Consider the following 25,406-nt stretch of genomic DNA (forward strand, 5'->3'; position numbering starts at 1 on the left):
TTTAGAAATTTTAACAAAATAAACAACTTTTAGAAATTATTAGAATTTACTGAGAGGGAAGAAATATTTCCTAGGCAAGGAGTAATATCTTCTTTAAGCAAATGTTCTATCACTCTATAGAAACAGGAAGTCAAAGTCTTTTTTTTTTTTCCTTTTTTGAGTTCAAACTTGAAATTTATAACAGGAAATTTCATTTGTTTAGCTGGATCTTATTTATAATAGGAAATTTCATTTGTTCAGCTGGATCTTATTTTGATAGTGAAGACACGCTAGATAGATTTCCTTCTAAATCTTCCCGTCTAAAGATCACCATTAAAGCTGAAGTAGAATGATCCCTATCTACGAACGACCTAGCATGAGGAAAATAAATCCTCATCAATAGTTTTCACAATGTTGTACAATTAGTTTTATTATGCTATTTAGCTCTGATCTACCTATAATAACAAACACATATCATGATCTCTACAAGCTCTGGAAGGGTCCCTGTTGCATCATATAGCAGTGATTCTCGACTGGGCTGTATTTCTTTCTTTTTTTTGAGACGGAGTCTCGCTCTGTCGCTCAGGCTGGAGTGCAGTGGCGCGATCTCAGCTCACTGCAAGTTCCGCCTCCCAGGTTCACGTAATTCTCCCGCCTTAGCCTCCCAAGTAGATGGGACTACAGGAGCCCGCCAGCACGCCCAGCGAACTGACTGGCCTGTATTTCTTGGGGTCCTTGTAGAAATTTGTGGGGTCATGTTTTGTCTTCTAATACAGTCACGTCCAATCTATTTACATAAGAATTATAAATTATTTTATTGTAACTTATTGTAATTTTCCCTTTATATTATAGTTAGGGCTTTTTTTTTTTTTTTTGAGACGGAGTCTCGCTCTGTCACCCAGGCTGGGGTGCAGTGGCCGGATCTCAGCTCACTGCAAGCTCCGCCTCCCGGGGTTACGCCATTCTCCTGCCTTAGCCTCCCGAGTAGCTGGGACTACAGGCGCCTGCCACCTCGCCCGGCTAAGTTTTTGTATTTTTAGTAGAGACGGGGTTTCACCGTGTTAGCCAGGACTCGATCTCCTGACCTCGTGATCCGCCCGTCTCGGCCTCCCAAAGTGCTGGGATTACAGGCTTGAGCCACCGCGCCCGGCCTTTTTTTTTTTTTTTTTTTGAGATGGAGTCTCGCTCTGTTGCCCAGGCTGGCTGGAGCGCAGTGGCGCGATCTTGGCTCACTGCAACCTCCGCCTCCCGGGTTCCAACGATTCTCCTGCCTCAAGCTCCCAAGTAGCTGGGATTACAGGCACGCGCCACCACACCTGGCTAATTTTTTTACTTTTAGTAGAGATGGGGGTTTCACCATGTTGGCCAAGCTGGTCTCGAACTCTGACCTCGTGATCCACCTGCCTCATCCTCCCAAAGTGCTGGGATAACAGACGTGAGCCACTGCGCCCAGCCTAGTTAGGGCATTTATGATTTCTGGAAAGGTCCCTATACAGTTAGGTCATACTATCTATGAATTTCACTTGTGAATATTAAAGAAGATGTCATAAGACATTCTTTATAAAAAGCGGGCACTGCACCTGATAGAGTTAAGAACTACCAGACTGTAGGTAGAAAAAAGTAACCAGAACTTCTGATTCCTAGTCTACAGCCTTCTACATTTTACTCTTCAGGTTTGTCATTTCATTCCACAGCAGATATAATTCACAGACAAAATTAAACGGTTAGGAAAGAGGTGAATTACACTAAATTTCTTTTGATTATAGTTCATCATTTTGTCAGCAGGTAGACTGTGTTACTTCCTCTAGTTTTGGGACTTAGGAAGCCAATATCTATTTTCTTACCAGTTTATGTTTAAAATATCTAACACCATACCAGGCAGACACTGAAACATTTGGCAAGATTTTATATATACGTATTTTTATTATTTATGTATTTATTTATTTATTTTTTGAGACAGAGTCTTGCTCTGTCACCCTGGTTGGAGTGCAGTGGCATGATCTCGGCTCACTGCAACCTCCGTCTCCCGGGTTCAAGCGATTCTCCTACCTCAGCCTCCCAAGTAGCTGGGGCTACAGGCATGTGCCACCACGCCCAGCTAATTTTTCTATTTTTAGTAGAGACAGGGTTTCATCATGTTGGCCAGGACGGTCTTGATCTCCTGACCTCGTGATCTGCCCGCCTCGGCCTCTCAAAGTGCTGGGATTACAGGCGTGAGCCACCACGCCAGGCCTATAAATATATTAAGGCCAGAAAAAGAAAAGATAATTTTATAATAGTGTCATGAAGAATTTTAAAAGTATGTCAGAACATTACACAGGTAAGAACAGTTAATTAAATGTCATTACCATATGAATGATTTATAATTTTCTCTATTTGATAGATTTTATAGCTACCATAATTCCACACTGTTTATATGAGTTTTAAATCATCTTTGATCAGAACACTCATGAGTCAGGTTTTCAATTTAAACCTAAAAAAATTAAAAGCTGTATTTGCTTCCTTCCCATGACACCTACCTTACCCTACCTAAAAAGGGAGATGGGGAAGGCCACAGGCTAAATTGCAAGAAAAGGCATGAGAAAAACTACAGGCAAAGTAAACACTGCAAAGTTTGTCTGTGTATTTCAGCAGGAATGGAAAACATAAAAAGCCCTGTTGGTCTATTTTAACTCACCACTCAGAATCTGCTGCACTGCTTCATTGCCCATCTGTGCTGCTGTGAAGCCTTGTAAGGAGATGATGGAGGGGTCAGAGCCGTAACTCAGCAGAAGGCGGCAGGTCTGCAGGTGGCCTGCTAGGGCGGCTCTATGCAAAGCAGTCTGACCAAGGGTGTCCAGTGCATTCATCTGAAAAACCATTCGGTGGGCACATGGAATTGAGCATCTAGTTTAGTTTCCTTTTACATCTTAGAAAATACATTCGTATGAAAACAATCAACTTTCAAAGCTTTTAAAAAGTCTCATAGATATTATTAACTTTTGCTCACTGATTCTGAAGAACTATCTTCTTTTTAGTTACCCTTCCCTGATCACCTTACTGAAAATTACAACATACCGTCTCTTCCTTGAATGACCATTTTCCTGACTATTTCTCATTTCCTGCTACTCCCTTCAACTACTAGACTGTAAGGTCTATGGAGGGAGCAACTCTGGTCTGGTATTTACTGCTTGCCACAATGAAGACGCTCACCAAATTCTTCTGAATGAATGGATTTTACCAAACTTTTCCCCAGAATATAAAGACAACAGAATATGTAAGCGAAGACTCTCAAAGTAGTTGATTATATTTCTTTTCTAATTTAGATAATAAAGCTAATTATACTATCTTAACTGAATTACAAGCACATTTAATCAAAAAAATGATTTGAGGATTCAAACACTCCTTTTTAAAGCTTTGAAGAGTTACACACAGGAAGAAGAATCATTTAGCTAATTGTGAGACTGCTTAAGACAATGTGAAACACTGGGATCATGTTCTTAACCTGGTCAAACCTGACTCATCTTATCTTCCAGCAGACCCTAATCAGCATCCTCTACTCCAGTCAGACCAAAGTCCATGTTCATGTGCTTGCTGCTCTTTTCAGAGAAACCCTTCTTTCTGCCTTTCTGGCTTCTGAGATCCAGTGTAAGTCTCCTCATCTCCAAGAAGTCTTCCTTGATTTCTTGAAGACTTTGATTACTCCTTTTCTGAACATCTATGTCAATTTAGCACTTAACTGTCTTATAAAATTTAATACTGGGGTAGTTTTTGTTTGAGTTAAACTAAGGTTATTGAGAATATAAGTGCATGTTACAGACTTTCCGGGTCCTCTAGAAAGGTCCTGCTAAAGGTACACAGTAAATTCTCAATTATATGCTGATTGATTATTTAAAGCATTTGTGTACACCCATCAAATATAAGATTAAGAAAAGAAAGGGTATTAGACAACTGGTCCCCCTGTCGCATCTTTCATCACTACCAGTAAGGCTGTTGTACTTACTCAGGAAAGGGTTCATATAAATTGTTGATGGTCTTTCACAAAACTCCCATGAAATACTAATATATTTAACTCTCACATTTGCCAGAAGAAAAATGACTGCTGATACATAGCAACAAAAAAGCACAGCCTTTAGCATTTATCAGTGGAAAACACAAGCTGCCAAACTAACTGGAGTTTTGATTTCTTTGTTACTTCTTCAGCACAGAAGAAAAACCTAAAATTGTGAACATTCAAATCATCAACATTTTTCTGGAAACTGGGTAAGAAACATACTAACTTATTCTATTATAGTTATGGGAACTCCCAATCCAGCTTGTTAAAGCATGGGAACATGATTTGATGTCACCAAAAATACTTTACGTTCAGCACTAAAGTGATTATTTTCACCAGGTTACAGAAACTGTCTCAAATAAAGAGACTGCTACATTTAATGTTACACCTCAACTGTAGTAATTAAATGCTTAAGACTGGCTTGACCTATCCATTCAGGAGTCAGAATAATGGATGTCTGGCAGTTCTGGAGGCAAAACATATTCCCACTTTTTCTTGTATCTAGAGACTGCAACCTTAGTGTATGTATTTTTATTTCTATCTGAGTAGCAAAAATGACTTCCCAGAAGATGAATAACTGAGTAAAACTATATAAAATCACAATGACATTTGGCCCAAAATTTTTAGGACATGAAATTATGATTCAAAAAATGCCACAACAGTTCTGGAAACCAGCAAGCAGACCACAAGAAAATGGCTGAGGGGAATCCTTCAATATTCTACTCAGTGTCAACAGCCTAGTCTCAAACAGCTAATCCTGAGGTCACTTCTCCCAAACTTAAAGCTATCATTGTCTACATCACTCATTTGGTAATTAATCACAAACTGTTCTGTGACATCTGTACTTACACCTTTAACTGTGAACATGTGTTTGTCTCAACCTAAAAGCGATTTCAAGTAAGCTGAGAGTTGAAAACAGTCTGTATTCTTTAGCTAGAGTGACATTGCATTTTTTTCCCCAAACCATGACACATTGAAAGTAAAAGTGAACAAATAAAAAAATTAACAGGCATTAATATATCTGTGATAGAAGAACAAATGACAGGTTCTCCAAGTATTATGAGAACCAAGTCCAAACTCTCCAACTGAGAATACGAAGATCTTGCTTTTCATTGTTTCCATTTTCTGTACCTTTTGGACTAACTAATCATGACTTCTGACTGTTTAATAAACAAACCTCTTTACTTCCCCGATTTTCAGTCCTTACTGAAAACGTATTGTTTGTATTTTGTCTATATATATTTATGTATTTAATTCCTGAACATTCCTAGCTGAAATTCTATTTTCTTCATGAAATTTCTCCAATCTTCCCCAGGCTGCCACCACCAATAGAAATAACTGTTTATTCCTCTGAATATAAATCGATCTATACTTGTCTTACTATATATACTACTTTCCAGTTCATATAGTAGTCAAATAGACTATGTTAGACAATTGTTAGATTTTAAGTTCCTTAAGAGAAGGATATTGATCAAATTCAAACTTTATATATCCTCCTAGCAGTAAGTACCATGCCTTGTATAAACAGATATTTGAAAATGGTTGGTAAGTGAATGACTCACAAGAGCAACAAATTAATAACTTCTGGTGATAAAAAATACTACTTCTGACATACTGTTCCGTATATTGAACAAACATTAGGAACTACTAAAATGTTCTCTATCTAACCAAAATGCATTCCTCCTTCACTGGAAATTGAGGAAGAAGGGTAAATGCCAGTGTTTATAGAATTGCTTAATATTGAAAATGAATTTGTTTTATCTGTAATCAAAATATAATTTAAATTGATCCTAATGTTTCTACAGGTGTTTTACAAGTATTCATCATTATCATCGGTGGTATGCATAGTTAAAGCACTTCCTGTGAGGAATGAAAGAGACAAATGAACACAATTTTAATTGTTAAACAGAATACTGACATAGTAATCAGTATTTTACTTGAAATGCTTTTTAATCCTTTAATGTGTTGTGAACTCACTACAGAGTATGGAACTAGATTTCAATTTGCTAGCTGAACTTGGGTGTACTATTTGTAAACATTCGTGTGGAAATTTAAAAGAAACAATCAAATTCCCTGAAAAGATTTACATATATATATATTATAATACCATAGATTATCTTTGCTTGTTTCAAGGGGTACTAATCTTGCTCACATGCCTTAAGAAATAAGAAACTGAGCAAAACTGATTAGACTAGAGGGTGCCAATCCAATGAATGCCCGTACTCAACAGTGAGTCTTATTCATAATTATCCCTTTTTCATCCCCGAGACGGGACAGACCCTATCAGATGCAGGTGGTATACTTCTAAGCCAAGGACACATAAAGTATGGGTTGTAAAAGACCACATTTAGGCCACAGAGAAATAATACAGAAAAATCCAGTCTGCAGAAAGAAGAATGAAGCAGATGAACAAACACTGGCAGAGAAAAGAAACCATGCAACCTCAGAGAAAGAGAGACAGAGACAGGGAGCGACAGAGACACAGAAGTGGGGAAAGAGGGAGAAACAGGGAGAGAGAGGCATAGAGAATTGCAGCCAATGTACCTAACAGTTTCTAAATTCCTTGTTCTGGTCTTTTGTGAATCTCAGCTACAATTCTTACATATTATTTCTGGGAGATAACCATATGGGTTTCTCACAGAAGTAATAAACACATTTATATTAATATACATTTATATTAGTATAAAATAGATTTCCATTTGTGTTTAATCTAGATTGAGTTGTTTTGTTACTGAGAACTAAAATGTCTCTGGGACACTTGCCCCTTTGGATTTTATTTTGGTATGATGAAACCTCAGATATTATTTGCACTGTAAAAGATACTTAAGATCTATAGTATCTTTAAAAGTACTTTAACGTCTTTGGGCTAATAATCTACTTATCAATCTACCTCTAGAAAAGCATTAATAAAACTCTTATAATGGGCTGACACATCTCCCCAAGTGAGCAAAGACTCGTGATTGCTTCTAAATGTGAGAAATAAGCCTATTAAATGTCAATTATTATGTCACAATATCTTCTTAAACACAATGTAAATAAATCTGTCAAATTAACACACACGAACATGAACTGTCAAAAAATTCCTTCATGTTTCACGTATTTAACAGATACACATAATGACAAAATAGCCCTGCTTTATATATGAAAAAATGCATTTATGAATTAAACTTCTTGAATACCATATGCAGTTGGGGCATAAGTTTTCTTAATAATGAGAGCAGACAATTCACTAGTGATAGAATGCAGAATGCTAGGGCAGACTAACCATAATAAAGAAAAAATTGCTACATGGAGGATAAAAATCTTCATGTCTTTCCTATTTAGACTCTATAGTACTCCCAAAAAGCAGAGGATAATAAATTATTGATTTTTTTTTAAGGTACAAAAGTTTACTCCTAGTAAATGAGGATTTTTCAGATGAATTGGTTAATGCTCAAATGTTCTTATAACTCTCCTTTCCTTACTAGCAATTTGTTTTCTAATGTTTTGCTGAATATTGCCCCCTTCCCCCTCTAGAGCCACAGCCATCCTCCACCTTGCTCTGGGTCCTGAGAAAAATCACTTCTATGAACCACATCAACAGACTCTTTTGGTCTTCACTGTTTTGATGAATTTGGCCATGGGCACTGGGAGGAGATGGGGGGCACTGGGAGGAGACGGGGGGCACTGGGAGGAGATAGAGGACAGCAGGACAATGAAGAATAAGATTAGATACATCCTATGATCAAAGGCTACAGGTGCTGCCAGGTGGCCTTTTCCATATAGCTACCATCTTCCAGTGCCAAGAACCTCCCTTCCCTTGTCCCTTCAGACCAGAGATGATCACACCTCCCCCTTTGCTGCTAGTACAACCTCATTCCTTGCTGCTTTCCTTGAACCTTGCCCACGTTTGTATATAATTCCTTTATTAAACTTTCATCAAATTGCCCACTTTAAGTGTGCAGTTTATTGCCAAGACCCTAACTGATATACATCTCTACCTCTATCTCGCTAGAATTTCTCCTTCAAAAGCTACCAAAGCCCTCATATAAAAACTGTCTAAGTAAACGCCCCAGTCTGCCTTGATTTCTCTCTATGGCACTGGTCACCTGCTCCTTCTTCATACTCCCCCTGTACTCCACAGACAGTGTGACAGAACTTCCAGCTTTCTCTTCCCACCACTGCTCCATAAACATGGGCAATCCTCAAATGATCTTTCCTTAACTCTCTTCTTTCCATGCTTTCTCTACCAGGGACCCTACTCACTCCCAAAATATAGAATCACTATGTCAATTATCAGTAGATCTTTCTAATCTTAAACTCTTTTATACTTTAATGTTGTCTTTCCAACTGCTGGTTTTATTAAATGTCTTTCTATAATATCAACTTCAAGTAGAAAATCATTATCATGGCATAGGAAACCAGTGTTTCTCTGTAGCTTTCTTACTTCCATTAATTGCACCACCATGTTCAAAGTCCACTCTAACACCCAATTCATTTCCAGGTAATACAATTATTCCTTCATAAGTGGCTTTTATCTTTCTCTTCCTTCTTCATTACTAATGCTGCTAAATTGATTCGGGACTGAAGTCAAGTTTGGTAACTGCATTAACTTTCAAACTGGTTTTTCCCACAGTGTCTAGTACAGTCTTGATTATTTTGCATGCCAATATTTATTGAGTTAGTGGATCAAACCCAATTATGAAGGGATTAGATATGTGTCTTACAAAATTTAGATAATTAAAGGGAAATACACAGTACATACATGTTTGAAAAGACAAATGTGGAAAAAATTGCTCATATTCACAAATAACCAAAACATTATCTGTGTGTTAAGCACTATACTACATATTTATATACATACGCTCATTTGATTGAAAAAAAAAACAAACCTGTAGGGAGGTTGCTTCACATATCACTGATTAGTCAATTGAGACTCAGGGAAATTTAGTCCAAGGTCATAAAACTAGAAAGTGGAGGACTCTAAACTCAAAAGCATGCTTGTCTAGGTTATGTATGGCATACATTTAGTTTAACAGCAAACCTGAAGTTTGTATGTATTATCAGGCTTTGGGCAAAAGAATGCTTTGATTTATAAAAATATTACTAAGTTCTGTCAATGTAAGACAAATTACTTAATGGTAATTAGGTCTTCATCCCAAATTCTTCTGCCTTGCCTGAGAAATTGACTTATCAGGAGTAGGGGAAGGCAGCAGGGTGGCAAAGCAGTGGAAGACGGCTGAATCCTAATTAAAAACTGGTGCTGCTTGTTCAGATGGTGCTTCTAGAATCAGATGGAAACCATGAGTTACCTGAAAATCATACAGAAACCATGATTTCCTCAGAAAGAAATACTATACAAGCAAAAATGGGAGCCCAACAATAGCTAAATGAGTTTCTTACAGGTAGATTTTTACAAACACATTAATCACCGGATACACCAACCATGAGGAACAACATCCTGCCTTGGGATGGTGGAAAAAGTAAATAGGAGTTGTTATGGCATTTGATATCTACTGATAGCAATTGATATCTATGGGTTCATAACTCTGATTAAATATACCTTTCCTCTTTTTTAAGTGCCCACTAGCAAGTGTTATCAATGTAGCTGAACTATAGTGGAAAGAATAGGGTGAACACACAAGTCTAGAAGTTCTTCTACATCATTGACAGGGCTGTTCACAATTATTCATGCCCTACTGATGAACTAAGATGTTACTGATGAAAATGCATTGTGCACATGAAGGGCAAAGAAAGAGTGAGAACCACAGACCTGGAGAAAGGCTGACTAGAACAAGTCATAAAATAATGTTATTTTTCATTGAACCTTTATAAAATAAACTGCCTGATGGGAGACAATAAATAGATACTATTTTCCCAAAATGAAAGGCATTATTCCAAATTTTTCAGGAGCATTATAAATGTCATTAGATATTTACAAAAACAGGTCAATGATAAATGTACAGAACTCGTTAAGTGCAGCAGAAAGTTCACTTAGCTTAGTATTTTCTGCTTGAAAGAGCAACAAGATGTTACTTACATAATAATGCAGTAGTCGTACCTACAAAATAGGTAATACATCTGTAGAACTCTGTTCCCTTTTATCTCACTTTGTCTTGATTTCATAAATTAAAAACAAAGCAGTGATATCCAAATTTTTAAATCACACACCCTCCAGGTAAAAAAGCTTTGAGAACACTTAATATATGTATATGAATTTCTTTGTAAATTATAACCAAGAAGTGCTACACTATTATAAAACTTATACAAAGAGAATTTATGAAGGATGAGAAAGAGATGAAGTAATTAAAAATTTAAAAAGATTTTATGATTATTATTTTTTGAGATACAGTACTGCTTTGTCACCCAGGCTAGAGTGTAGTGGCATGATCACAGCTCACTGCAGCCTCGACCTCCTAGGCTCAAGTGATTTTCCCACCTCAGCCTCCTGAGTGGCTGAGACTACAGGCATGCGCCACCACATTTGGCTAATTTTTTTTTATTATTTGTAGAGATAGGGTCGGCCTATGTTGCCCAGCTGGTCTCAAAATCCTGGGCTCAAGCGATCCTCCTGCCTCGGCCTCCCAAAGTGCTGGAATTAAGGCATAGGCTATGGCGCCCGTCCAAAACATATTTTAATTACTAATGCTAGAAAATACCCACTGACTATAGTTTAAACATTAAAAAAAAATTATAAAAATTGTGATATTAGGAATTTGAGGGTTTAATTTTAGGTTCATTTTATTTTTCTTTTCTTTAGAGACAGAGTCTTGCTCTGTTGCCCAGGCTGAAGTGCAGTGGTATGATCATATCTCACTGCAGCCTCAAACTCCTGGGATCAAGTGATCCTCCTGCCTCAGCCTCCCGAGTGGCTAGGACTATAGGTGCACACCACCACAACTGGCTAATTTTTTACTTTGTTGTAGAGATAGTGTCTTGCTATGTTGCCTAGGCTGGTGTCGAACTCCTGGCCTCAAGGAATCCTCCTGCCTTTGCCTCCTAAAGCTCTGGGATTACAGGAGTGATTACGGGCCACCACACATGGCTCTAAGTTCATTTTTGATAATTAGTTTGAATGGCTGTATTAGTTGAAAAGATTTCATACAGATATATGGAGCCAATGAAATAAATGCATTATTAACTATGCCTACTCAATCACAATGCTTATTTTTAATGTAATTTACTAATTATGCTAAGGTTTTCATTGAAATTCTGTAGTAAAATTCCATCTTTACTGATGTTCTTGCAAAGTTATTAGGAAATGTTGCCTTACAATGTTTTGAATAGATTCAAAATCTACCCTAAACCCAAATTAAGGAAGACTTTTGAACAGGTTAGAAAATTCTGTTTTTGTGTTTTTAAAATTATGTAGATATGACAGGTGGGTGATTCATTTATATCATTTTTCAGCAAAATCACAGAACAGTGAACATTTTCTAAAAATCTATTTTCAAAATGTTCTCTTCATTTTTTAAAGTTTGTTTTTAAAAAGCAGTTACTTTATCATTCACCTAAAGTGTGCAACTTTTACCTTTAAGGATCTGATTATGTTTCATTTTTAAAGGGTATCCATATACAAGTCATGGTCATTTGTCCTCAGAGAACTATTAGCAAATTTTGAACCCTTTTATTTTCATTAAAAAGAGCACAACTATGACAACGCCTTAAAATACTACTTCACAAAATAACCAGACCACCTTTTTATGCTACAAAACCGTGTCAGGGTCACACTCCCTGTGTCCCTTGTCAGGGTCACTTCTCTGATCAAGTATGATATTTATAAAAGTTCTACCATTTAGGATAATATCCATAAATTCAACTCATTTGGACACATGTAAAGTCCACTATGCCAAAATATGCTGAAAGGGAACAAATGAGTGAGTTTGCCACTGTCAGTCCCTGGATACTAACAAGTCCCACTCTTCTTCAGGAACCCTTGATATCTGACATGAGTCAGACTGGCTGACACATGGACCTAGTGAGAGTGCCGGCATCATCTTTGTATTCAATATTGGTAAATATTAATTTCCTTATTCTTAAATAAAAATATTATAAATTGAAATGCTAGGATTTTTCCAATAGGGCATCTTGTATGCTCCATAGGGAGTCTGTACCCTACCTTGGAGACTACAGTTTTGAAATATACATTCTTGAGCATGAAAAAATCTACAATTTCAAGTCACCTCTAAAAAACAACCAGTTTGCTTCTTTCCTCTCTTAAGTGCTTGACAAAGTTTCAGACTATACCATTCAGAAAATGCCAATAAAAATTATTAAATATGTCATATTTCTTTAGTGTAGAGGGTGAGAAAATTATCATTACAAATTTGAAAGCATACAATTTTTTTTTTTTTTTGAGATGGAGTCTCGCTCTGTTGCCTAGGCTGGAGTGCAGTGGCCCGATCTCGGCTCACTGCAAGCTCTGCCTCCCGGGTTCATGCCATTCAACTCCCTCAGCCTCCCAAACAGCCGGGACTACAGGTGCCTGCCACCACGCCCAGCTAAGTTTTTGTACTTTTAGTAAAGATGGGGTTATACCATGTTAGCCAGGATGGTCTTATCTCCTGATCTCGTGATCCACCTGCCTCGGCCTCCCAAAGTGCTGGGATTACAGGCACGAGCCACCACGCCCGGCCACAAATGTTTGTTAGAATAAGTAGAGCTATTCTGATGCTATCATTTACAAAATTTATTTTCTGATAAACGATTATTCAAATGATGACTATCAAAATATATCAATATGGTATTAACTGAAAATAGTGTAAAGTTTAAATCTATTTCAAATGACTGTAGCTACATTTTATTGCTTTATAGAAGGGTGACATTAAAGGATCAAGAAACAGGTAACTTTTTATTAGAAACAAGATTTAAATCAGCTTTATAGGAGAATCTATGAATTTAAGTACAAACTAATAGTCCTTTATAAAATTAGTTTCTTCAGAAAAATCGGAGAGAGAGAAGCAGTGTTAAGAGCAGCTGGCTGCTCAGTGCAGAGTCTGGCACTCTGCTCAGGTGTGTGCCTCACCTTGGCGCCATGCTTATGCAGAACTTCCATGACATCATTATGGGCTCTCTCTGCTGCAACATGCAGGGGAGTCATGAAACTACAGAAAAGAGAAAAGGAAAGGTAATTGTCTCTCTTTTGTTGCATTTCCTTTTTAGAAACTGAACAACTCTTTCTGCAATTATACTTACTCTTTATTTTTTTCATTAACATTTGCTCCTTTTCTAAGTAACAATTCTGTCACTTGTTTTCGTTTGGGATGCAGAGAGGCCACAGCACAGTGCTATAAGGTAAACAAAACCAAGTTAATAAAATACACTTCTATATGTACAGTAGCTCTTGGAATTGAACAGCATCTGCTGACCATTAAAACACTGTTATCTCAGTGTATCAGAACATATGTATATGTTTTACATCACAGAGATGATCTGTATTCTTTCTATGTATAGTGGAAATACAAAACATAAGCGTTTAAACCAAGGTGAAATTATGCTCTTAGTTAAACATTAAGAGAGATCTTATTTCTTTTGGCTTAGCCAATAAATAAATATTCACTATATATTCCATGGAAAGCATCATAATACATATGCCTCTTCAAAGCTGCAGAAATCTATAACTAAGTTACTCAATCTTTCATTAGGCTACCAGCCACACAAGTCAGTATTTCTCAAGGTCTTCTACAGAGGTACTCCCACCACTACAGGAGAAGTTTATATGCCCAAGGATAAGCAAGAAAATGATATAACTGAAGAGGTTTAGAGAAGGAAATATTCTCAGAAATTTTATGTTTTACCATAATATTTTTACAACTTTTTTATTCTGCTTCATTTTAATATTTGTATTAAAATTTAAAAATAAAAAACTACTTACAACTAAATAAAATGAATACTCAAAAAAAGTGGGTCAGGTTTATTCCGTGGCTCTGAATATCTCCTAGCATAATACTGTGTAGCTTGAATCTATCTCAACCCTACTTCGAGAGACATGTATTTAAGTGTATCTATAGTTAGCCTATTTTGGTTTGGTCAACCTTTTAATGTTGTTTTATGCAGATACTGACTAAGGTTTGACCTCTTGTGTCAAATATATGTAAGAATATTAATTAGGTGTACTTAAGGTGTGTGATGCAGGCATCACATATGCTTAAATTCTGAATTTAGGAGCAATCACTAACCACTCTCTAGCTGAGCCTTAATGTGTCAATGACAAAGAAAATAAATCTTTCTGAAAGTGCATTTGAAGAAAACATGGATAGTTTTAAGAATAACTTGCATAGTATCAAACAAAAAATTCATGATCTTGCCAATTTTCTACCATGAATATAATCAGTACTTTGAATACAATTACTCAAAAAGATAATGCAAGTATCTGAAAATATACTTTAATCTTCTACAGAAGGAAATCTAGTATTTATCTAGCAAACACAAGGAAAAAAATTCTATTGGAAAATTGTATCTTGTATTTTATGAAAGCACTGGCTGCAAAAGTGGATTTGTTATAATGAGGTTGGGAAGACAAAGGTAAAACAATTTCCAAATCGAGGTTGAGCAAATGTCAATTCTCTCACCCATGAAAAGAATCAAACTAAGTTTAAAAATCAATGCAACCAAAATTAAAATGCAGATTCCTGGCATTTCAGATACTAAAGTTACTTTAAGGTTTCTGAAATGAAAATCATATTTTGTGCTTACATTATTTCAGACCCAGGGAACAGATTAACAATAAAATCTTACCAGTGCAGTTTCATGAGACTGTGGTTGTTTGAAATTAATGATTTCCAGAGCAAGTGTTTTTTTAACTTTAGCTAAGTCTGCTTCTCTGGCTGCTTGTAGTAAAGAATGACCTTTAAATTCATCTGTCAATGAAACAATGGTTGACATAAAAACAGATTTAAAATGTATAAAAATCCAGCATGATTATAAATAAGTAGGAATATTACTATTTTATGAATTTCTCTATTTTAGCAATAGCAGCAATGTGACAATATGATGATAAAAATGCAAAAGAGGATGTAGATTAATGAAAAATTGTGAAGTATTAATGCTCTGAAATAAGACTGTTTCACACTCTCAGAGTCATAAAAATACACCTATAAGATACTTATTGCAGCAAAATTTTGAAACGGGAAACCTAAATGTCCACCAAAAGGAAACCAGTTAAATAATCTGTGCACACATATGCTGTAACACTTTCTAGCTCTTACACAAGAGATAGGTCTACATACACTGACATGAAAGTATACAGTGGTACATGAAAATTCAAAAAGGAAAGGACAGGCTGATGCTTTTTTTTGTATTATCACTACTCTTGCTACTACTATTGCCACCATAAGTACACCACAAGTAATGGTGTAGAGAACATTTACAGAAATATTCACCAAAATATTAATGGTGATTAGGTCTTGACACAGAAAAGGAAAGGACTTAAAATATGGGAGAAAAGCAGAACTTGAACATTTTTCAAAGAACAATTAATAGCTTCTTATTTTCATCAGCAGGTGAGAGATTTTTTTGAAAAGCTGTATCTAAATTAATTGCATGAATGAGAATCCAATATTCTTATTAAAAATGTCTTGTTTTATCTTTGACAAACTTTACTTGCATTTTGATATGCCCAATTATTAACAAAATGCTGGAACTGTTTAAAGATGCAAATAACGTATGACCTAATACATTACACAACAATTTCAGACCCTCTCACATCCAGGTCTTTGAATCTGCATGGTACTGTATTTTGCCTTTTTTCCTTTCTCTTCTCTCCTCTCCTCTGAGGGACCCAGGGACCCATCATATTCACCCCCTCTCTCAAAAGACACAAAGAAAACACACACACAGACACACGTGCACATACATGCCTCATTACTACTCATCATTCAAGGTCTCAGTTCAGATACTCTGGGTGAGCCTTCCGGACCTTTTCCAGTATTGGGTTAGCATCCCTTCTTAAGCAGTCCACAGCATTTGCATTTAGCCTCATCATAGGACATATCACACTGTCATATCAGCTATGCTAATCTCATCACCTAGCACAGTGCTTGGTATATGGTAGGTAATTTATAATATGCGATAAGGCATGAATGCTGAATATTTATAAAATAAGTCATTGCAGGGTCAGGAAAATAACATTTTTATATAACTTCTTCTTTAGAGGTTCTTTATCACTGCTAGATTGCTGAAAGTAAGGACTCTGAAACTTCAGAAACAAAAAACTAAGGTCAAATGAGATGAAAGTAAGCCAGTAGATTCAAATAACAAGACTGTAGATTTTCAGTGAAATGATAAAATGTGGGACCCATGGAGTTAGAGAATTATAAACTGTGAAATATATTAAGAAGCAGGGGTCAGACAACCACAGAGGAAGGTGGTGTTCTGAGAACTGATGTCTGGCAAAATGTATAGTTTTGTTGGAGTCAACAGTCTAGAGAAACGTAAACTTAGTGCAAATCATACTGGCCTTTTTGCTAATAACAAATACTGTATGAATATAAAGTGATAAGGGCATTTCTACCTTTTCAATTATATACTCCGAAAAGGTGGCTCAGAAAAAAATGAGCAAATTTACAAAAACATAAACAATAGACTGCAGTACTAGGAAAATTTTAAAATGATGATGCAATAATACAAGTAAACAGTATGATATTTTCTCAAATAACAATAAGTAAAATATTTCTTGTCTCTGCTCTTTAGAAAAAAAGTAAAGATTTCTGTCCAAATTGATTTTAAAATTTAAAATACTTCATTGAGAAATACTTAATATTTAAAAAAACCCTAGAGAATAAAAAAAAATTATCAGCTATATAGTTGTCCTTCTAAATTTCTAAATGCAAAAGGTTACATAAAGGTCTGTTTTGAAAACTCCAGGAAAGTTAAGTAAGGTGGTAAAACTGTAAATTACTCAAATTTACCCTGAATACTAATACTTATAAAATACATAAAAGCTTTTATCTCTAAATGTATTTTGAAACAAGAACAAAACCCAAACTACCTGGTTCATGTGGCTTCATAAAAACAACCAATTAAAAAATAGACAAGAGGTCAGGAGCAGTGGCTTACGCCTGTAATCCCACCTGAGGATTTGGGAGGCCAGGGCGGCCTGATGGCTTGGGCCCAGGAGTTTGAGGCCAGCCTGGGTAACATGGTGAAACCCCGTCTCTACAAAACATACAAAAAAAAAAAATTAGCTGGACATGGTGGCATGCACCTGTAGTACCAGCTACTAGAGAGGCTGAGCTGGGAGGATCAACTGAGCCCTGCAGGTAGAGTCTCAGTGAGCTATAACTGCACCACTGCACTCCAGCCTGGGCAACAGAGCTAAACCCTGTCTCATAAGAAAAAGGAAAAAAAAAAAAAAAAAGGCAAGTAACAGAAAAAAATGTGTGTAATAAAATGTTACAACTATAACTATGGGCATAATGAAAACACTGTTTTTCTTTGTTTCTTGTATATTCTTCTTTAAAAGAAATATGTAATTGTGAATGCCTAATATAAAGCAGTAGACATGATAATGAAAACTGCAGTTAGAGAAGGTCCAATTTTGTCAAATCCTTTTCTTCAGACAATTCCTTGGTAGAATCTCAGTTATCAAAACAAAGGGGATACTGAGAAAGTTGGAAAGAACTCTAAGCAGGTAACTGCTCCCTTCATTAAACTAAAAATTTAGGTTAAATTTTAATGTCTTCACTGGAATAAGATCAGTAAAATACAATGTAAAAACTTCTAATAATACTCATAATTTACAAAATGGCTGAAAAAAATCAAATGATGACATAAGAATAAAGCTGAGCCAGTGTCTAATCTAAGAAAGGAAATCAGAAAAAGATAAATTAATACACTTTGAGTTGAGTCAAATTCAAGGTCAATAAGCTTGTTGGACACATACTATATGCCATGCACTGTGTTAGATACAGGTAGGTAGATAAAGGCCCAAATATAAATAGCATCACACATTTTTACTAGGTAAAAAGGAATTGCACAGGGGCTAAGACAAAGAAAAATAAAACCAAAGGTCTAAGAGTCAAAATTTCACTAGGAAGATAGAACATACAAACAGAAAAGCAAACTATGTAATGCAAGATAACATATGGCAAGAGACACCTGGGTAGGAGCGAGTAAACGAACTTCTAAAAGAATTCATTACAAGGACATCTGCCCAGTTACAATTTGGCTTGTGTTGGCCTGTAATCTAGTAGACGTCACCTATTTGAATACCAAAATAAGTTCAAATTTCCACTTAAACAAGATCAAAATTGTGGGGAACTGTTTCTGTTTTAATATAAACTAGTTTAAAACTTGTTTAAACACAAATAATGCTAGCATCATTTTGACTATCCCTTTTCCTTAAGAGATAACTTAGCAAAGATTTTTTTCAGGTGTAATCATCTTGGAATCCTGGATGTAAGACAGAATATAGACCACAGGATAACTTAAAAATGAGGTAGGTGACACCTAGCTTAATTTAAACCTGAAATGCCCACATGTAGAATTAAATGTCTCAGTATTTGATGTGAAACCATATATATGTGGTATCCTGAAGTATTCAGAATCCTGAATGAGATTCTAGAGTAGAAAAAGGACTTTAGGCAAAAACTAAGGAAATGTGAATAGAGTATGGCCTTTAGTTAATACTGTATCAATACTGGTTTATTAATTGTGACAAAGGTACTATATTAAAGAAAAATGTTAATAATAGGGGAAACTGGGTATGGAGTATATGAGAACTGGGTACTATCTTCATACACTTTCTGTATATCTTAAACTATGCTAAAACAAAAGTTTATTTAAAAAACATTTGCATGTATGTATTGGTAATATATTCAGAAGATGACCTCAACCAAATTATTTTAAAGATCTCACTTAGATATGGGCAAGTGATTATACTTGGGTCATAACACACATGGTAAATAAAAATATGATTATGCAACTTTGCAGGGCTCGGGGAATAGTGAGGGTTCAATAATGCTAGATACCTATTACTATCAGTGGCACAAGAATGTAAGCCCCATAAGAGGGTTCAATAATGCTAAATACCTGTCACTATCAATAGCACAAGAATGTAAGCCCCAGAAGCTCAGAGCTTTTTAATGCTTTGTACACTGCTATATTTCTAGTGCCTGCCACATTGTAAGTCTCCATGAAATGGATGCTGACTGACTCATCCTCATTAGCCTTCAAAAAACCAAAAAAGGAGCCTCAACATATGAATTAAAACTAGTCTCGAATAAACACAATGTATACAAAAAGTGTTTGTATGTAATATTCCCATGGAATTAATGAAGAAAAGTATACAATTAGAAATGAGGATTATGAATTAATACACTTATAAGAATGGAAGGTTATTACTTAAGTTAGATAAAACTCAACAGAAATTAAAGATTCTAATTTATAACATGCAATAATGATTTCGGGATATAAATACGTACAAGTCAATCTCTCCCTGAGCTCCGGAGTTGGAGCCATATCCACAGCACTTTTGCCATGGCAGTTGACTAACGTAGGATCAGCGCCATGGCTAAGTAACAAAGAGCAGACTTCTACACGATTCTTGGAAGCAGCCTCATGCAGTGGAGTAAACTGCCAGAGATCCATGGCATTAACACATGCTCCATGCTGAATTGAGAAAAAAACATTTTAGATCAGTAATCATTTCGCTGGATCAAATAAAACTCAAAAGACATTTATTTCTCTGTAAATTTCAGTTACAACTTTTTCAAATAAGTGTTTTAATTTCTTTAATATCACCTTTCAAAAACAGCTGAAATTAAATTCAATGTTTTAAAATTTTTAAGGCAATGGTAATATTTTTAAAAACTTATTTTATTCTCTTAAAATCTGAAAAAACAAGACTGGGCAATATGGCGAAATCTCGTCTCTACAAAAAACATAAAAATTAGCTGTGTGTGGCGGCACACCCCTGTAATCCCAGCTACTGGGGAGGTTGAGGTGGGAGGATCACTTGAACTTGGGAGGTTGAGGTTGCAGTGAGCTGTGACTGTGCCACTGCACTCCAGCCTGGGTGACAGGGCAAGACCCTGTCTCAGAACAAACAAACAAAAAACCTCAAAAAACTAAAAAAACTTTCATGAGGCCAAAAGTATGGAAAGTAATGACAAGTTAAAGAAAAAAAAAGCAAATGATGCTCAATGTTCTGGATTTCTCTTACCTTTAATAGCAGTTCTGTGACTTCATAATGTCCATATGAACATGCATTATGAAGAGGCACAAGTCCACTAAATGAAAAAAGGCAAATTAAAATACTTAAATTTCAAACAACTTATTTATCCATGAAGTACTAAGAAATAAATAAAATCCAATAAATCCCAATACAATTATATTTTAAAATATTTTAAAGTATTTAATAAAATAATAAAGTAATTCAAAGCATAGCTTATGTTTACACCTTTTGTATTTATCTTGTTTTTTGTATGTAATCCTTGAAGATAATGAAAAAAATACCAAATAGAAGAACATTTTAGCGAAAGGAAGATCATATGCTAATTGACAAATACATGCATTATATATTAAGTATTTACAAGAAATAAATGTTAATTGGTAGTGAACTGAAATATTCCACCATTTTAATTCACTTTTATGGTAATTTCTAGCAAAATAATCAAATATCCAAACTATTATAACTTGCCTATCAAACTATTCTAAGTAAGCCAAAAAATCCCTTTTTTGTGGTGTACGTCTCTTGATGACTCATCTATTGTACACCCATCTGTTTTCAGACATGCACAAGGAAATAGAGACGTACAAGAGCATCAGGCATTTATGCCCCTATACTACTGGGACACCATCCACATATGGCACAAAACCTGGTGCAGGCAAGAGAGCAGCATCAGGTATCTATAAAAAGCAGATATGAAATGGATGAATTCTTCTGATAAGTGTCTCAAGTACTGAGTTCATTTTTATGTTTCTTAACTTGGGGAGGGGCAAAGTGAAAGCAGCTCTCCTCTAGGGCATCTCTTCTTTATGCTGTCAATCACAAGACTGTAACATAATCTACCTTACCTGGCCAGTAAGGGCAACTATCTTTTAGATCTTAAAGTGGGGCAATGAGAAATGTTAGTCCACCACATAGGATAGCAAACCCAATGTTCACATATCCCTGGGGACTTTACAGGAAACTGATACAGTTTTCAAAAATTCACCTATTGGTAAAATAAGTGACATAACTGCTTTCTTGGTTACCACCTATATCCCCTCACATCAACCTTCTAGGTTTTCTCAGTTTAGATGTCCAAGATTTCATCAGAAAAAAAAATTGATATTGTATACTTATGATTTCAGTTTATCAATAAAGGATGATCCTTTACTATCGGTTGAATCTGATAGCTATGCTACTGGATTTTCATAATTTTCAATTTGTTTTATTTTTCTAAAATGCAATTAAAGAGTTGAAAAACAGTAACTGCAATTGAGACACAATTTCAACTTCAAGTAACAGAACTGTGATAAAATTAAATTGATTTGGGAAATTATTATGAGAAATATCCTTAATTAAGTAGGTACATGAAAATAAAGCCTGAAATCAGAGTTGTGAACATTCTTAAAATGTTATATAAGCCGTAACAAATGGGACATATGACTTTGTCTAGTGTTTTAAAAGTTCAGAGTATCAGACAAAAACAAAGCATTGAAAAGAAGTAAACTGATAGACCTACCCTTTGTCTTTTGCATGAACATCAGCACCATGCTGAAGAAGAAGCTGAACTATTCGAACTCTGTTGTAGCCTGCTGCTAGATGTAAAGGAGTTGACTAGAAAAGAAAAACACATCCCCTTTTCAGGTAAAAAAAAAAAAAAAAAAATCCTTGCTTTGCCATTTCAGATTTAAACACAATGAAAGCTGACACAAAAATACTGCGCTGAAATGTCAACAATTCACATTTCATAACTTAATGAGAGATAATTCACTGTCCTCTGGAGTCAATAGTAACGTTAGTGACATCCACCTATTTCCCTAACTTGCTTTTTAAGGCCATCAGTAATCAAACCTTACCCTACCTCTTCTACATGATTTCCTGTTTCTTTCCAACATGAAACATTCTCACTGTTCTGAGAAGACACATGCTTCCTATTAACTATTCCTTATCCTACTTAAATCCTGTCCTCCTTTCAAGTTCTAACTTTTAAATCCCAATTCTACCATAAAACTTTAAAGATCAAGCTCTCGAAATTTATTTAATAGGAAAGACTGAAAAACATCCCTAAAGAACAATTTGAACAAACTTCAGTGGAAACAAAAAGGACAATGGGCCTTATTCATTCTGTATGGCTGCTAGTAATGGCCAAAACTAATTTGCTATACTGGGTGCAATGAAATATACCAAGGTAGCGTTTAATTCTTCTATTTTATGTACCACATACACAGTATAAATACAAGAGAGGAATACAGTTTCTTCCCAGCTAATTTCTGCCACATTGTATTTTGAGTCAAGTTATTAGAAGGTTCTCTGCTAAAATTTAATATGGTAATTAAAATAATCAAACTTCTCCTCACCTTTTTTTAAAGAATCAGAAATAACTTCATTTTAATTAAAAACTTCTCTGCAACCATAGCAATTTTCCACCTTTGCTAATTTAAAGTTTAAATACCATAACGGGTTTTTCATACAGGCTTTAATATACTTCAATGCATTCTCTTTCATTTTTCCTGTCTTCTATTTGGGGTCCTGGGATTTAATAAGATTTTTAATTTATTTTCTTCACCTATTCCAAATGTGAAGATACAAAAGAATTACTAAATATTGTACTATCTATTATAGCTTTAGAGATATTCATACATTTTACATATTCTGTCAGTCTCTAAGTTTAGAAATATTTTGAGCAATGCATAGCTATCAATGAGGAGACCATTCAGATGAGAACAGTCCTGAACAGGAAGTCAGGAAACCTGATTACATTCCTGGATCTTATGCAACCCAGTGAAAGTCATGCTACTCGTGTGTCTCAGCTTCTTCATGTGTAAAATGGAGATAAAATCACTCATTCTCGCTACCTGAAAAACCTGTGAAAATACAGTACAATTTCACTTACCTGTGGTTAATTTTAGCCTGAAAATATTAAGTGGGGAATTCCAGAAGCAATTTGTAAGTTTTAAGCTGAGCACTATTCTAAGTAGCCTGATGAAATCTGCCCACTTTGTCCCACCTTGGATGGGAATCATCCCTTCCTCCAGCATATCCACAATGAAGATGCTACATATTAGTCACTTAGTAGCCATCTCAGTTATGAGATCAAAAAACCATATATAGGGTTTGGTATTATCCAAGGCTTCAGGCATCTACCGGGCTCTCAAAACATATCCCCCAAGGATAAGGGAAAACTACTGTAAAGTTTTCTCCCATATAGAAACACATTTTTGTTTGTTTGCTTGCTTGTTTTAGATGGAACCTCACTCTGTTGCCCAGGATGGAGTGCAGTGGCTCAATCTCAGCTCACTGCAACCTCTGCCTCCCAGGTTCAAGTGATTCTCCTGTCTCAGACTCCAGAGTACTTGGGATTACAGGCATGTACCACCATACCCAGCTTATTTTTGTATTTTCAGTTGAGATGGGGTTTCACCATGTTGGCCAGGCTGGTCTGGAACTCCTGACCCTCAAGTGATCCACCTGCCTCCACCTCCCAAAGTGCTGGGATTACAGGGGTGAGCCACCGTGCTTTTTTAAAATGTAAAATACCATATAAAAATAGGCAATTAAAATTTTTGTATCATCAAACATATCCAGTTAAGTTTCTGCTTTGAGATCCATGTCAAATGTTACTACAAATGATACCATCAGGGAGAATCAACTTACTTTCAGGACTCTTATTTCACCCTCATTTTAGAAAAATACTTCTGCTGGATAATCAAGGTAACTTTTTTCCTTCCTTTAATATTTTAAGGATGTTGTACCACTGTCCTCTGTCTTGCTTTGTTTCAAGACTAGAAATCTATTATCCTTATCTTTGCTCCTTTGTACATGTTCCCCCCCGCCCCGGATATGCTAATATTTTCTCTACGTTAATATTTCACTGACTTTAAGCAATTTGATTATGATGTGCCTTGGTATAGTTTTCTTCGTGTGTGCGTGTGCGCGCTCGCATGCACATGCATGCATGCCCACAACTACAGCTTGCTGTGCTTCTTAGACCTATATAGTTTTCACCAAACTTGGAAAATTTTCAGCTATGATTTCATCAAATATTTTCCTGCTCCCTCTCACTAGGGAATTATTCCCAGTAGGGACTTCAATTACACAAATATTAGGTTAATTTCAAGGCTTGCTTCTAGGCTTTAGTAGGCAGGGCCAGAGCAGCCTTTAGTGTAGGACAGATTTTCCCCCGCTACTGACGCATTGTCCTTTGATGACATCCAGTGAATTATGAGGGCTTTTTACTCTGGCTGGTGGCAACAGAAACTATTACAGACTCTGTGTGTGTTCCTAGGCTTGTCACCTCTAATCTTTCTATGTGGTTCTTTTACTAGCCTCAAGCAGTTTCCTCACCCATGTATTAATCATTACTTATCTGAACACTGTAAGGGGACCCTGTGTGGATCTCCCTTTCCTGGCCCACTGACTTGCTAACTCCTTCCACCTTAGTATCCCCGAACTCCCAATTTCATCTCCTCAACTCAGGGAGACCATCAGGTTCCTCCTGGTTTTCCCTTCCTTGTGTTAAGGCCTGGAAATTTTTTGGAGGCAGTAAGCTGGAGTTGTTACCTTCTCTCAGGGATAAGTACCATGTACTGCCTGATGCTCAATGTCTGACAACCAGTTTCATACATTTTGTCTATTCTCAGAGTTTCAGGAAGCAAGGTAAATCTAGTCCCTCTTACTCTATCTTGGACCACTTTCATGACTGAATTGGACTTTGAAAACTTCCTCCACAGACAAGGACTGCTTTGGAGGACTGGTCAGTAAGTCAGCAAGCTGGTATAGCACATAGCTAATATTTAATATTACATAAAAAGGGTCACATCTTTCTTGCTTATGAACAAAAAGATGCTCCATTTTCATATTATCTTTTACATAACTTTCTTGGTATAAAGTTGATTCAATAACTTTTATTTCTTATTCCTAAAAATGAACAAAAGTTCCCAAATGAATGAATACATATGAAAACCTACAGTTTATTTAAAAGGACAAAACATAGGAAAAATTTAACTAGTTTTCAGATTAAAAAAATCATTTAATTGTAAGATTTACAATGCTTTGAAAACAGTAATATATTTAATTTTTAAATTACTGAAATTTGTATAACTCAAATAAATTAGCAGGTTCTGTAATTAAGGTAGAAAGTGACAGGAAGCCTGAAATAAAGTAGCTGTGAAAAAATGGAGTTGAAGGGTGAGTTTTCAAAAACTATTAGGAAGCAGAATTGATAGCCTCTGACAAATGAATGATCTAGCTAGTGAGAGAGAGAGT

The 25,406-nt window shown here is 35.8% G+C and overlaps 1 protein-coding gene across 3 annotated transcripts in view; it reads right to left on the minus strand.

Annotated features, from left to right (window-relative positions):
* TNKS (tankyrase) overlaps positions 1–25,406 on the minus strand; it is a 227,012-nt gene that overhangs the window by 58,297 nt on the left and 143,309 nt on the right. For all 3 annotated transcript variants that reach the window (XR_002523692.2, XM_031669351.1, XM_003902438.5), the window contains exons 6-12: positions 21,661–21,755; positions 20,154–20,220; positions 19,414–19,600; positions 14,729–14,850; positions 13,187–13,278; positions 13,017–13,095; positions 2,657–2,828 (exon numbers count right to left, since the gene is read on the minus strand). Coding sequence is in view for 2 of the 3 variants with exons in the window: in XM_031669351.1 (XP_031525211.1) it covers positions 2,657–2,828; positions 13,017–13,095; positions 13,187–13,278; positions 14,729–14,850; positions 19,414–19,600; positions 20,154–20,220; positions 21,661–21,755 (814 nt within the window). In the remaining variant the exon portion in view is untranslated. The remainder of the gene's footprint in view (positions 1–2,656; positions 2,829–13,016; positions 13,096–13,186; positions 13,279–14,728; positions 14,851–19,413; positions 19,601–20,153; positions 20,221–21,660; positions 21,756–25,406) is intronic.

This window comes from Papio anubis, chromosome 8 (genome assembly GCF_008728515.1).
Source record: "Papio anubis isolate 15944 chromosome 8, Panubis1.0, whole genome shotgun sequence".
Taxonomy (NCBI): domain Eukaryota; kingdom Metazoa; phylum Chordata; class Mammalia; order Primates; family Cercopithecidae; genus Papio; species Papio anubis.